Raw genomic sequence first — 14672 nt, forward strand, 5'->3', positions numbered from 1 at the left:
AATCTTAGTTTCTCATATCATTTGCCAGTAAAAGAAACCAGAAATAACACTGGAAATATATAAGGTGAGGCTTAAGCCTCCTGTAGTGCCAGAAACTGTCTGGCACTACAAGTAAATATATATAATATAATATATTGTAACATAATGTATGTATATAAAAAATAAAAGATATATATGTACATAAACATATAGGTTATATATTTTTTAGCCAAACTATCTTATTTTATTTAATAAATTATATTTACTATTTTATTAATAAAATAAGTAGCCAAGAGTTCATGCTGAATAAATAAACAGGGGGGAAAAAGGCAAATCTCCCATGCAGAAGAATTCCAAATAATTTGTGTAAATACTCCACCTTCTAGGAGATAGCGTTTAACTTCCCATTCTTTAAATGGAGGCTACACTAAAAACTTCTTTGTATGGAAAGGGGCAAAAAAAGGCAACTTATCATAGAGAAAGCTGACACACACTCCCTCAGCTAGGTGATCAAGGTTAACATCAAGGGTAATAAGTCATACTGATAGTATTCACCCTTGACACATGATGAAAACAGCACTTTACCTCTATGGTCTTCTCCCAAAACACACTGCTCTAGTCTAATCACGGAAAATCCTGACTGAGGGATATTCTATAAAACACCTGTCTAGGACCCCTCAAAAGCTGTCCAGATCATCAAAAACACGGAAAATCTGAGAATCCGTCACAGCCAACGGGCGGCTGATGAGACCTGATAACTAAATGGAATGTGGTATCCTGGATAGGATCCTGGAAGAAAAAAGGGACATTAGGTTAAAACTAAGGAAACGAAATAAAATACGGACTACGGTAAATAATAATGGATCAGCATTGCTTCAGTGATGGTAACGGATGTACCAAACTAATGCAGGATGCCACTCGTGGGGGAGATCAGTGAGGAGTGTAAGACAGCCCCCTGTAGTATCTTTGAAATTTTTCTGTCGACCTAAAAGTATTCTAAAATAAAAGGTTTGTTTTTAAAAATAGGCTCTTTCTATATATGCCTGAATTATTTCTTCCCTTTCGCAAACTGGCGGTCTAAATCAGAATAAGCAAACTGCTGAGTATATCTTCTGATTTCGTTCCAGCATCAGAATAATTTCCACGGTCTTTTGAATTCCGCTAATAGCTCTGCAGAGCCTCTCCCTTTTCCTGTGCATTATCCATTGAACAAGTTCCAAAGCACTCTGATGGGGAGTGGTCGAGGATCCCATCTGATGGATGCTCACTTCACACACCTGTTTTGGGGTCTTTGACTGATGTGCTAGTGTACATCTAATGTAGCTTCTTCTAATAGGGAAGTGAGGAAAACATACATTTGTGCAAGCTACAGTCCAGTTTGCTGCTCATCCGAAAGGCTTAATTTAGAAATAGTTACTCAATAATTCAACATAGACAATTCCTTGATTCCCATTGACTTTCAATTCAATCAGCAAAGCTGCCTCTTGGATTTTCCATTATTATGAAGACTGATGTATTTTATAAGAGCAAACAGCTGCTCTGGCAGATTAATGTTCCTTCTTGTCACCCTGCTGTGAAGCTTACTTGGAATTCTCCTCTTGTAAAGAGAAGTTTGGAGCCAATGAATTTAACCAGCTGACCACCAGTGACTTTAGCGCACTCTTCTGCCTCTGGTTCTGTTCTTATAACCCTTGCCTGCCAAGTGTTAGCAAGATCTCAGATGGCCTCTCCTGAAATCTAGTAGTGAAATACCCAAGCACTTGGACATCAGAGAACTGGGCTCTCATTTCAGACTTGTCATTTACTCTAGACAAATTTTGTAACCCCTAAATTCTTCTATTCTCTGCCCCCCTGCCCTCCATTAAAAGGGAACAGAAATACTTGCCTGGCCGATCTCATAGAAATATGGAAGGACCATGTATTCATTCAAGAAATATTTCTTGTGGACCAACTATATTGCAGGCCATGTACAGGGACTAGGAATATAAAAGTCAAGGTAAAAAACAAAAATTGCTGCTCTTGTGAAACTTGCATTCAAGTAGGAACAACACAGGATAAATAAAATAAAATGAAATAAATAGAACTTTGATGGTTATAAGTGTAATTTTAAAAAAATAAACCGGAAGGAGGACAAAGACTCCAGGAAAGGAGAAGTAATTTTAAATATGGTGACCAAAACAGGCCTTGATACGAGGGGACATTTGAGTGAAGGTGAGCCATTCATGAGGATATCAGAAGAAAGAGCATTTCAGGACAGGAAAATAGTACATGTAAAGGCCCTGAGGCAGGAACAGGATGGAATGTCCAAGGTCCAGCACAAAGGCCAGTGATCTGGAACAGAGGCAAGTCAAGGGAAGAACTAAGAGATGAAGTCAGACAGGGAACTGAGAGGATGATCAGGTCGCATAGAGCCTCAGCCACCATTGTCAGGACTTCGATTTTTACTCTGGAGAGCCATGGAAGATGGAGAGTCATTTTGAGTAAGAAAGTTACGTGATCTGTTTTATACTTCAGTTAGAGGACTATAGGTTAGGAATAGATAAGGGCCAAAGGCAGAAGGAAGACCAACCAATTAGCTATTGAAGTAACCTACAGAAGAGATTATGGCAGCTTGCGCCAGGATTTTGGCAGAGAAGGTATTAAAAAGTGACTGGATTCTAGATATATTTTGAAGGTATAGCTGATAGAATTGTGATATTGGATGTGATATATGAGGGAAAGAGAAGCATCTGTTTCCAAAATGTTCCTCCTGAACAACTGGAAAGATTAAGGTGCTTGTTACTGACACCTGGAAAACAGTGTAAGAAATGATCTGGGGGTGGAAGTGCGGCGAGATAAAGATAGAAGCTCAGTGTTGTCCAGGTGGCCATTAAACACCTAAATGGATGTTAATAGTAGACAGCTGGACATATGAACCTACCATGTAAAGGGGAAATTAAAACCAAAGATGGAAAATGTACAAGTCATCAGTGTGTATATGGTATTTAAAGCAATGAGAGTTGAGTGGTCACCAAGGGAGTCTGAACAGTAGGGAAAGAGAAGAGGTCCTCCAAGGATTCAGCTCTGGGGTGCTCCATTGTTAAGAGGTCAAAAAAGACAAAACAAACCAGCAAGGAGCTCGCAGAAGAGGCGGGCATTGAAACTAAAGCAAAAGAAGGAGAATAGGGTGGTAGTGACTTGAAGTCTGAAAGAAGAAAGTGTATTGGGGAGGAGGAAATTATCAGCAATAAAAGCTGTTTGTAGGTCAAATGAGATAAGGTCTGAGCACTGACCTCTGGATTTAGCAGGAGAGGGCATTCTGACCTCATTTGGAGACAGCCCACAATTGCAGTGGGTTCAAGAATAAATGGGAGTTTCTGGTTTTTTTCTATGATACAATGATTATGTGAAGATCTTAACATTAGGGGAAGCTAAGTGGAAGGTGGATGGGAATTTTCTGTACTGTTTTTGCAGCTTTCCTGTTAAAATTGTTTCTGAATAATAACTTGGAAAAGGTACATAGGGAAAGAGTATTTGGAGGAAGTGGGAGAGGCAACTCGTCCACGGAATTCTCCTGAAAAGATGCAAAAAAAAAAGGATTGTAGCTTGAAGAGGAAATGGATTCAAAAAAGCTTTTTTGTTTATCTGGTCAGTTTGGTTTCTGTTTCTTTTAAGTAAGAGGAAACAACACCATGCCTGGAGCCCGTGGAAATCATCTGGTAGAAAGATAGAAACTGACCACACTGGCAAGAGTTCTCTCTGAAGCACTGTCCTTGAGGAGGCAAACTGGGATGCGACCTTGTTTGCTGTCCCACCACAGGGCAGGGGGAAGAGTGCAGATACTGCATTCAGGCAGGTCACAGGGCAAGGCTGTCTGACTGCTTTGGATTTCTCACTGCGGAAGAAAGGAAGGTCAAGGTCACAGATGAGAGTGAGGGTGGCGGCAGAAGGAGGAGGGCTGGAGTTCAGGGAGAGAGGAAAGGAGTGAGAAGACCACCTGGACAGAGGGAGGGAAATTAGCCTCTGGGAGGCTGGAAAGCAAGTGCAGGCCTATAAGGAAGAAAGCCTGGGACACATTGTGGGGGCGGGGGCAGGGCTGAACTTACTGATGCTCTTCTGAGCAACAGCAATAGCAGTAACTCTGACAGACAGACAGACAGGTGGTGCCAAGGAAAGTTCCTGAAGCAATGACACAGCCCATGTCTACAGTCTGAGTATGGCCATAATCGTTACCCAAATCTTCACATAGTTAACGTCCGACAACCCTCCTTCAGAATTATCTTAGCTGCTCTGAAGCAGAAGACAGATTATGGGGCATATTCCCCTGTTGGAGCCGACCCCGCTACATTTCACACATATATGCACTTAATTACACATTTTTAAAACATCTAACTTGTTTGAGTAGTGACTTTATTTTAAGGATAGGAAAAAAAAAAAGGAGCAAGTTCTCCCTTCAGTTGACCAAATGCTCCCCTGTGATGTTAAGTGTCCTGCTAATTTCACAGGAAGGGCATGTTTCCCCACCTAGCACGTCTCACCACAGAAGCAGGGTTGGGAAAGAGAAATATCCCAGGAGAATCATCTGTCTCCGCTCAGCAGTCCAGGGGAAGACTCCTAATTGAGTGACATTTCAACTGACACTCCAGAAGGATTGTTACTGCCTACCTAATAAGGCTCCTTGATCTTCGAGCTGGTTCCTGACCCTTGGGGGGGCGCGGGGGGTCCTCAAGTTTCCCAGGCTACTGGCTAAACGTCTCCTGCAGAGATTAGATAAATAACTGAGACGCAAACCTCACAGATGGGATGAGATGGAGAAGCTACACAATTATGTTTGATAATTTAGACTAAACACACCTGCTAATGAAGCAGAAAGTGTTAGGGGGGGTTGGAAGTTCTGTGGAGCTCACCAAGGGAACCAGATCTCCAGATAACTGCAAGCTGTCCACTCCAATGTCATGGAAATAGGGTCGTCTCTCCTCAGAAATCCAGTTTAAGCCAAGTTTCTACCCCATAGTTCCCATCCTCCATCCCTACAGCACACATGCGCAGAACAGCCTCCTGGAGCCTGGTTCCACCTGTCAAAGATACAAAGTAGGTGTGTTTCTCAGAACTGTGATAGTGAGAAGGGTACTTTTTTTCTCTCTCTCTCTCTCTCACTTGTTTAATTTCTATCAAATTCTATCGAGACTTAGCGCCAGACCTTCGTACTTCATTAGTATCCTGTTTTTGACCTGAACTTTTTTTCCCAGAATTTGACCCCTTCAGCATGGCATGTTACAATTCAGTTAAAGAGTCTGTGGGAATATTAGGGAGACATTTCGTATCTGACATCTCAAGTACAATTCCAGCAGTTATAAGGAGTTATCTGGCCAGGAAGTCCTAATGCCTACATTAATAAAGCTATTAATTTTGAAAAGCTTTGACAGCTATAACATCTTTTTTAAGAAATCAAAAACACTCTTCCTTTATCTCCAAAATGCCTTCTCCTTTGTATGTAGTGGCTGCCTCAAGCCTCGTTCTACTGCCGGTTTTAATTTGTCTTTAATATCAGATGTGCCTTATCGATTTCTTCTGTGTATATTTTCATTCTGAATAATTCAGAGGCATGATTTTTTTTTTTCCCATTATGGTCAATAGCAGGAGCAAATTTTGAGGATAATCAATTGAGCCCTGACGGACGATTCCTGCTGCTGATATCCCCAGAAGTGAGGGAGGGGGAACAGCAGGGGATAATATGACCCAACAGTCAATCACAGCTATCAGCAAACGAGCCAACGCGGGCTTATGTGAAGAATGGAGATCCACACTGCCAGCCCAAAAGGGCTGCTAATAGTCTCTCTTTCGACTTTTCATCACAGGGCACTCCGGCTGTGCCAAGCAGACGTATGGCCCACTCTCATATACATTTTCTTTTCTACTGATGTCTAGAAAATCATGTTCTAAAGGTGTCCTCTTTTATACGAATATGTACATCCTCTACGCATCAATTCTTAATGATTTGTTCACATTTTAGCCAAGCTTATTCCAAAATAGGCAGGAAAATTGGAAGGGCTCCAGGACACCAGTCTGGGGAATAAATGTCACTTTTTAATTCAGATAATATGGTTGAAATTAATTATCATAGAGCTGACAGGAACAATGCAAGTTTGCCTGGCTGCCTCTCACCTGCAGTAAGAACACATTTTCTGGGACTGTTTTGAAGCTGGCCCCCATCCAAGTCTTTGACACACTCAATTTACTACAAAATTGGCAACCTTCTATCTCATAAAGGAATCCAAGTGTAACAATAAATATTGGTCCCTCTGCACAACAGGACTGCTATAAGTCAGAGGAGACCTCGTAAGTATCAGATCATGGGAGTTAATGATCACAATATTTTGATTTTCTCTCTCTTTCTTAAGACATTTTCATAAAATCCCAATTTGACAGGCTATGCTAGGGGCAGTCAGGCTCTTAGGGATGTTGAGATCAGAACAAGTGAGGAAACGAGCGGAGCCCGGGTTAATGCGAGCAGTTCAATTTCAATTACGTGAGGTAAATGGTCTTTTTCAGGTCTGATGGTTTTAGAAAACTATTTGAAGGTCTGGTGTGATTTACATGCAATTTGCCTTGATTTTGCAAAAATAAGGGATTTCACACTACTCAGTCCAAATATTTGAGTGTAATTATGATATGCCTGCTTGTCATAAACATATTCCTGAAGTGATTTTTAACAAACCACCGAGCAATCCCTAAATAATTTTTGGTTGTAAAATAAAGGCTATGGAGTTAATATTTTTCCAGAGGAGGTCCACAAAATCGCAAAAACATCTGTGGTTAATTGCTAAATGGCTTATAGTTAAATAATACCTCAGTGTATGCAAAGTAAAAGAGGAAATTAGAACTCCTGGTTTAGTTTACCATAGATAACTTATTTATAAATCTCTGTAATTTATTATTAATATCCTTATACAATAATCGCTCATGCATATAAACACAGTTAACCTTAAAATGTTATTCTGATTCCTGTTTCTTTACAAAAGAGGTATTTTGGCTTTAGGAGTCATTAGTCTTAAGGATTTTTTTGAAGACATTAGAGAAGTACGTTACCATTATATTTTATGGGGAAAAAATAATGATTCTTTGTTCACAATCTTATTTTATTCATCAATAAACTTCATAGAGAAAAAATTATTCTCATTAAAACTACAGTTTCCTTGGATTAATTTTACAGTTAAGGCTGATAATCTCAAAAAGAAAAGTAAACAATATTCAGGGATAAATTATTTGTTAAATTTGGATTTATTTTGTATGTATCGGCAAGGCTTTCCTACGGCAAATTACAACATCCGTTCTCATATGCTCCCATTGCTTTCCTTAGAACAGGCCATTATCTGCATCATGCTTGTTCTCAGAGGAAAAAACACGATCTGGTGGTGACGAACTCAGAGTGAATTATGTGGTGAATCAGGTTGACATGTTGCCTGAAAATAAAGGAGAGAAGGAAGAACTGATTGTTTTGGGTAATGGTTGGGGATGTGTGCAGCAGCAGACATTTGCAGGAGTTAATGGAATGCTGAAATAATTATAGTAAACTAGCAAAAACAGCCTATTCCAATGCAACAAAGTTAGTAATAAAATGTTATTAGCCTGATTTTTTAGGTCATCTATAAATGTTTTATAGGTTGATATTGGAAGGTGATATCGATGCTGATATCAAATGTATAGATCTGCCTCGGGTTGAAGTAGAGAAAGGGTTGGTCTAAGGAATGGGGTCAGACTTCTAGCACCAGTTCCAGTGTTAGAGCTAGCCATGTGATCGAAGTTGGCCGTCGTCGTCTTCATCATCATCATCATCATCATCATCATCACCATCACGGAAGTACCATTTATTGGAAGTTTTTTCAAACCAGAGATCATCTCAATCTTCAGAAGAACTTCACAAGGCAGGTGCCATTATTATTCCCATTTTGCAGATGAGTAACTGAGGGCAGCGAAGTAAATAATTTGCCTGAAGTCACACACCTGCTAAGTAAGTGGCAGAGTCAAGGAACCTGAAATTCAGGTCTGGTCGACTCTTAACCATAGTCGATGTGCGTCCTTGTACAAGTATTGAGGGTGGGGCAAAGAGTCACCTTCCACTTCTAAAATCTCTCATTTCTCTCTCTCTTTTTTTTTTTTAAGCTCCTTCACATTTCCACTGGTTACTTAGTATTTTTTTAACTGAAATATAGTTGATAGGCAAAGTCACACTAGTTTCAGGTGCACGACACAGTGATCCAACAAGTGTATGTGTTCTGCTCCCCCATGCTCACTGCAAATACACCCACCATCTGTCACCATACAACAATGTTACTGTGCCGTTGACTGTATTCTCTATCCTGACTCCACATTTTTATACGCACTTCCAAGCAGAAGATCCCACAACTTTTTATTTTTATTTTTTTAATAGAAGAGCTACTTTTGTTGATCGAATGCTTCCAGTCACTCTGAGGGAAGACATGTAGGAAAGTCACTGAGAGAAACGAGGAAGGGTCCTCACAGCCGGCTTATGGGCCTCTCCTCAAGAATCTTGGCAAATAGAGCAAGGAAGCCATGGAGACGGTTAATGATAATGACACCTGCCACAGCTCGGACATCCAACCCATTTGAAATGGCCTCGCTGAAGAGATGCAGGACGATGGCAAGGGATAAGCGCATATGGTGTATCAATAACTAGAGAACACGCTTCACTGTCAACTTCGTCACTGGCATGGTCCTTGGTGGAAACTTTCTAACTCAGAGGCCAGGCCATCCCTGGGCTACTTGAGACCCAATTAATGATGATATTCTATATGAAGAACACCTGTGTTCAGAGTCATTCCACATCATCAGAAAGATAATAGGGAGGACATGAGGGCCCTGGTACTTTGATCTCAGGGGATATATATGCTGAGACAAGCATAGATTTGGGTCGAATCCTTTCCTCCATGTTCTGTGTAGTCCTGGGGAATTTATGTCACTTCTTTGAGCACTGGTTTTCTCATCTTGAAAAAAAGTGTTACAGAACATACTCCTAAGTACATCATCAAAATGTACATCACCATAGGGTGGTTATGAGGAGATAAGGGGCAGGCTGTGCTCATCACAAAGCAGGAACTCTACAATGATGGGTTCTCCCATCTTGCATTCCCATCACAGAGATGCCTCTCTCACTAGGTCATCAGGGAAGATACTACCTTATTTGCTTCAAAGTTGAAGTATTTCAGAATTATCTGGATTTCACCTTCAATTCAGAAAACCTCGGGTTCTATTTTTAATACATCAATCATAACACTCGGAACCCAAATATCACTTGTCCGCTAGATTACTTATTGTGCTCTTACCATATAAAGCACACTTCAAAGCCACAACTTAGTTGTCACTAACTTTTTTTTTTTTTTTCACTAATAATCTGCTTAATCAAATTTGTTTAAGGGGAAGTTACCACCATCACAGAACCTGGCATAGTGAGGGGAAAATAAAACCCACAGTCTTTCAGTTTGCCCTTTCCATCAGAAGCAGAACTACGTAACTTATTCCAAAGGTGGCACATCCATACAAAAAGGGAAGCTAGTGCCCAAAATCCTGGATTAAGAGTCACCAGAGAGAGGGAAAATAAGAGCAAAATTCCCATCAGGGGCTTTGATTTTCTAGTCATTTGTGCAAGCCAGCCTTGGAAGCCTCAGCGCCTTCTAAACTGCTCTGCTCAAGGAGTAGTCATGGTCATGGGCCTTGGGTCCAGGTGAGGCACATTCTGAAGGGCCTCATGGATCTCTACACGACCGGAAGACACATGCAGGTCTATACATGCAGTTAGGTTCACAGTCATTTAATAGCACAGAAATTCACTGAAGCATTATGGATAAAATTTCAACAAAGTAAAAGACAGCTTTTATATGTGCATTCAAGAAAGAAAAATGTATCTCTTCTGCAGGCCATAATTGTGGAACTTATGCTAATGGAAATCATTGTAACACTTTATTCATAAGGGTCATTTATAAATGATGTATGAATGTCCATAAAAGTCTTTCTTATTTGCTATTAATAGTTAGGAATGCTATTATTTTTACATAAACCAAGTGAGATGCCTTTCAAATGGAAGCAACAATAGGTATAATCTGTTGGAATGAGTCTACAGACAAAATAAGCATATTTTTGCTTGGTTATTAACTACAATAAAGTATTTCCACATGGGTTATTTAAGGTTTTATTTAGATTTCATCTTTAATTTGGAAAAACCTCAGGGTGCTATTTTCAATGAAATGTATCAATCCTAACACTTGGAACCCAATTATTACACTTCAGCTAAATTACTTACTGTGATCTTACCATTTAAAGCACACTTCAAAACCACAAGTGAGTTATCATAAAAAGATGTTCTTTTCCCAGACTTTTTTTTTTTTTTTTTACTCATAATCTGCTTTAATCAAATTTATTTAAGGGGAAGTCACCATCACACATTGACATTACCCTGCACAATGAGGGGAACATAAAACCTACAGTGAGTGGTCTTTTGGCTTGTCCTTTCCATCAGGAGTAGAGAGTGAAATACAGTCTTGCCCTTCCTCCCAACACAGAGAAGATGGTTTGCCAGCAGGAGTGCAAGTTCTTGAATGATCTCATTGGAATTTGGTACATCTTGTTAAAATGTTCTTTTGATAGAATTTCATGAAATGATGTGTTTCAGATGTGGAAAGAAAGGTACACGTTCCCCAGGGTGACTTACTGAAAGATGGATCCATTGATATTTTGCATGGAGTCCTTCAGAGGTAGCAAGGGAGAAGTCACTCTGATATTCTCTCACTGTGCTCCCCCCAAAAGTAGAAGTGCAGGCTCAAGAGGGACAGGGGTTGAAGCCCCCCTACTCTTTGGAAATTGTGAATGAGTCCCAGTGGAAGGGAACAACCACATAAATTTTGGCTCAGGATTCAAAGTGGAGGGGAGGGAAACTGAGGCTGCCGTTCTCCTAACCCTACTCTTTCTGGCCTTTTTTTTTTTTAATTTATTTTTTATTTATTTTCAGCATAACAGTATTCATTATTTTTGCACCACACCCAGTGCTCCATGCAACCCGTGCCCTCTATAATACCGACCACCTGGTACCCCGACCTCCCACCCCCCGCCCCTTCAAAACCCTCAGATTGTTTTTCAGAGTCCATCGTCTCTCATGGTTCACCTCCCCTTCCAATTTCCCCCAACTCCTCTCCTCTCTAACTTTCCGGCCTTGACAACTTTGCCTTCCTCCCTGTATCAGAAGGTTGGACTTCAAGCAAATCCAGAGCAGAGGCCCCCATGCCCTGCCCACCGTTTCCAACCTGAGATTTCCTCGAATTTACTGCTTCAGTGCCTATTTTAGAATGCACAGCACCTAAGAGGGAGGGCATTTTTCGGTTCTTCTGGGCCCCACAGAAGATGACAGGCAGCACTTTGTGAGAGCTACCAGCAAGAGCAGAATACTGCTGGAGGAGGCGGGATCCTGGGCTCAGGGGCCAGCGGGTGGAAGACAATCTCAGTCAGATTCACATTTTTGCCCGGGGCCAGATTTGCCTAAAAGCTTCACGCTTCTGCACAGCTCCTCCCCCAGGATTATCAACACACCTAGGCTTCCCTTGCTTCTTCCCCCGGCCTCCCCCCTCTGGGTAAACATCAGAAAATGTGCTGATGTGCCGTTCAGCCACGCTTCCATCCTTTGGCCTCATGTGGCTGACGGTTTGTGGGGAGGGAGGATTTTTTGATAACACAGGAAACTTCCAATTCCTGTGAACAAAACTTGGAAGACTTGTCAACACTGCCCAGGGCTGTCAGAGGAATGGGGCAAGGCAGATCGGCAGTGATTCCAGTTAGAATGTTGTTGCCTACACTAGGGTCAAAAACTTCATTTCTCTGATTAGATTTTTTTTTTTCTTTTGATTACAGAATTGCAAGGGCAGGTGAGAGGAAACTGTCAGGAATACTGACTGGACAGAGGGACAGATGGAGGGTGGAGAGAGAGAGAGGGAAGAAGGAATGGAAAAATGAAGCATAGGATGGAGGGCGGGGGAGGAATGGGCTGACTCCGTGGGTCTCGGCATTGCTTTAGTTAATTCTCAGGATCCTCGGAGACAAGTGCTGTAGTTAACAATGTTTCACAGATGAGAAAATGAAAACTCATACGATGAGTTAAGAGTCACACCCCAGTCTTCTTTATTCCAAAATCCATTTTTTGTGGATATCACGTTTATTCTACTGCCATTCCCACATACATCAGAAAGCTAGAATAAGTAAAACACTTACGGGCCAGAATCTGATCCCAGTAGCATTACGGAGTGAGGATAAGGGGTTAGAAAAAGGGGTTGCCTCTCTGATCACCAAAAAGTCACAAAGTACTCCCACGCCTCCTCTCGGTGTCCTAGCTTTGATGTGTTGTCAAAGAGCTGCCTAAGGAAATATGGTACCTATAATGCTGGTTATGTGTTCGACTTCTTTGATTTTTGTTTTCCTTATTCTTGATCTAGTCTATTCTCGACTTAACCTTATCTAAAACACTGGGTGTAGAGACAGTCCAAGAGATCCTCCCTTACTGTAGAAGTGACTCAGATATTTCGGATTCCAGGATCTTTATCTGGAGAGCAAAGTTGAGAGAGGCCATGGCAGCACAAGTGGGAAATTAAAAATAGAATAGCTTAGAAATTGGATAATTTAATGTGGAGGGAAAAAAATAAGAGTGTAAAATGTAGTTTCTGGATCCTACAGAATTATAAGGAAGAGTATCTATCAAATCTTTTCTCCATTTTTCTATCAGTCAAGACAAAGAGTGTGAAATTAAATTCTAGTGAGAGGAATGCAAGTTACTTCACCCGTATACCCTCTCACCTCCTGGAAAACTACATCTGTGTCAAGTTCCAGAGCTACAAGAACTGTTTAAACCAAGCTGGTCTCTCCAATCAATGCCTGCTTCCTGAAGGAAGTTGGAGATACAGTGGCCCCAGGTCTGGCCCAGCAGGAAGAAGCCTTTAGCGGCGTCCCAGGCACCATTTGACAAAGGAGGAAACAAAACAGGACAAACTAAACCTGCCAAATTCTGTTATAAATGTCATTGTGTGGGATGATAACAATGGCCGCCACGTATGGACAGCATCTTGTTACGGCTCTAGTTACACTCCTTCAGTTAATTTTTACAAAACTCAGGGTGCCTGGGTGGCTCAGTGGGTTAAAGCCTCTGCCTTCGGCTCAGGTCATGATCTCAGGGTCCTGGGATGGAGCTCTGCATTGGGCTCTCCACTCAGCAGGGAGCCTGCTTCCCTTCCTCTCTCTCTGCCTGCCTCTGTCTATTTGTGATCTCTGTCAAATAAATAAATAAAATCTTGAAAAAAAAATTTTTTTACAAAACCCTTTAGGCAGGTACCATTTTCATCCCCATCTTGGCAGTAAGTTAAAGAAAAAAAAAAAAAATCAGAGAGGTTGAGTAATTTACCCAGGCTTATACAATATTTGACAAAGCTGTCATTCAGAATTTTGGGTCAAATCTCTCATCTCAGGTATTAATGTCTAAATCCAAATAATTAACTATCCCATCAACTGAATTTCTTTTCCCTGATATCTACTTAGGAAAGGCAAACCAAAACCAAAAGCAAACCAAAGCCAAAGATAACTTTAAAAACAAATTAAAATTCACCTAAGCCGTGTTCTCAGAGCAGCAAGAGTGTTCACTCAGAGAACACAGTGTTCTCTGTGTTACCTCAGAGTCTCACCCCTGCATTCAGTCAGTCAGGCCACAGGAAATTATTAAGAATTTACGTGTAGGCTATTTGAACAAAGATCCTGAATAAGCAAGTCTGTTATATTTCTTATATTATATGCTGTATGTGTGTACTCTTTATCTACTATAGATTTATTAATGATAACTAGGAAAGTTATACAAAATATTCTAAACACAATGTTAAACGGTTTTTTTTTAATTTTTTAATTTTTTTAAGATTTTATTTATTTATTTGACAGACAGAGACCACAGATTGGCAGAAAGGCAGGCAGAGAGAGAGGAAGCAGGCTCCCTGCTGAGTGGAGAGCCCAATGCAGAGCTCGATCCCAGGACCCTGAGATTATGACCTGAACCAAGGGCAGAGGCTTTAACCCACTGAGCCACCCAGGTGCCCCTACCGGGTTTTTTTTTTTTTTTTTTTTTTTTTTAAAGGGGGCAGGGAATTTCTGTTTTATACACAAATTAAATCAATGAACCATTCCTTAAACATTATAGCTTATTGAGGTTTTACTATATTGTTTTATGTATACTTAGATGGTTTGCTAACAGCAACTAAGATGATGTCTAGATAGTTATCAGGGAAGTACAACTATCTCTAAGCCTCTGATTATTAAGACCCAATAACATACAAATCAATATCAAGATAGGAAGAGGGAAGAGAGGAAAATCTAAAGCGTACCTTGAGAAGGCAGCTTCTCTTAAGATGATGGACAAGTGGTGTCTACTTACTACGTATCTCATTGGAGAAATACTTTTGAGTAGTGGAGGATGTCTGAGGAAATACAACTGGCTGGTAGCCAACTACAGTACTGTGTCAGGTCCACCCATCAGACTAGAATAAACCAGCTCCTTCAGAAGAGCCCAGGGAGGAATTCCTGGAAATGGCAAAGCATATTGGATTTCACATTATCCAACAACATAAAATGATGTATTAACATTCTCTCCGAATTGAAAATACTTTTTAAGTCTTACATCA

General features: G+C 40.7%; 1 protein-coding gene across 1 annotated transcript in view; it reads right to left on the minus strand.

Moving 5' to 3' along the window:
* LOC309849205 (uncharacterized protein) overlaps window positions 1–14672 on the minus strand; it is a gene marked incomplete at its 5' end in the record, with an annotated part of 83614 nt that overhangs the window by 37591 nt on the left and 31351 nt on the right. The window contains 2 exons of the mRNA XM_082701515.1: window positions 4624–4715; window positions 4866–5033. Of these exons, the coding sequence (XP_082557641.1) occupies window positions 4936–5033 (98 nt within the window). The 3' untranslated portion in view covers window positions 4624–4715; window positions 4866–4935. The remainder of the gene's footprint in view (window positions 1–4623; window positions 4716–4865; window positions 5034–14672) is intronic.

The sequence above is a fragment of the Mustela nivalis genome, assembly GCF_964662115.1.
Source record: "Mustela nivalis genome assembly, chromosome: 15".
Classification (NCBI taxonomy): domain Eukaryota; kingdom Metazoa; phylum Chordata; class Mammalia; order Carnivora; family Mustelidae; genus Mustela; species Mustela nivalis.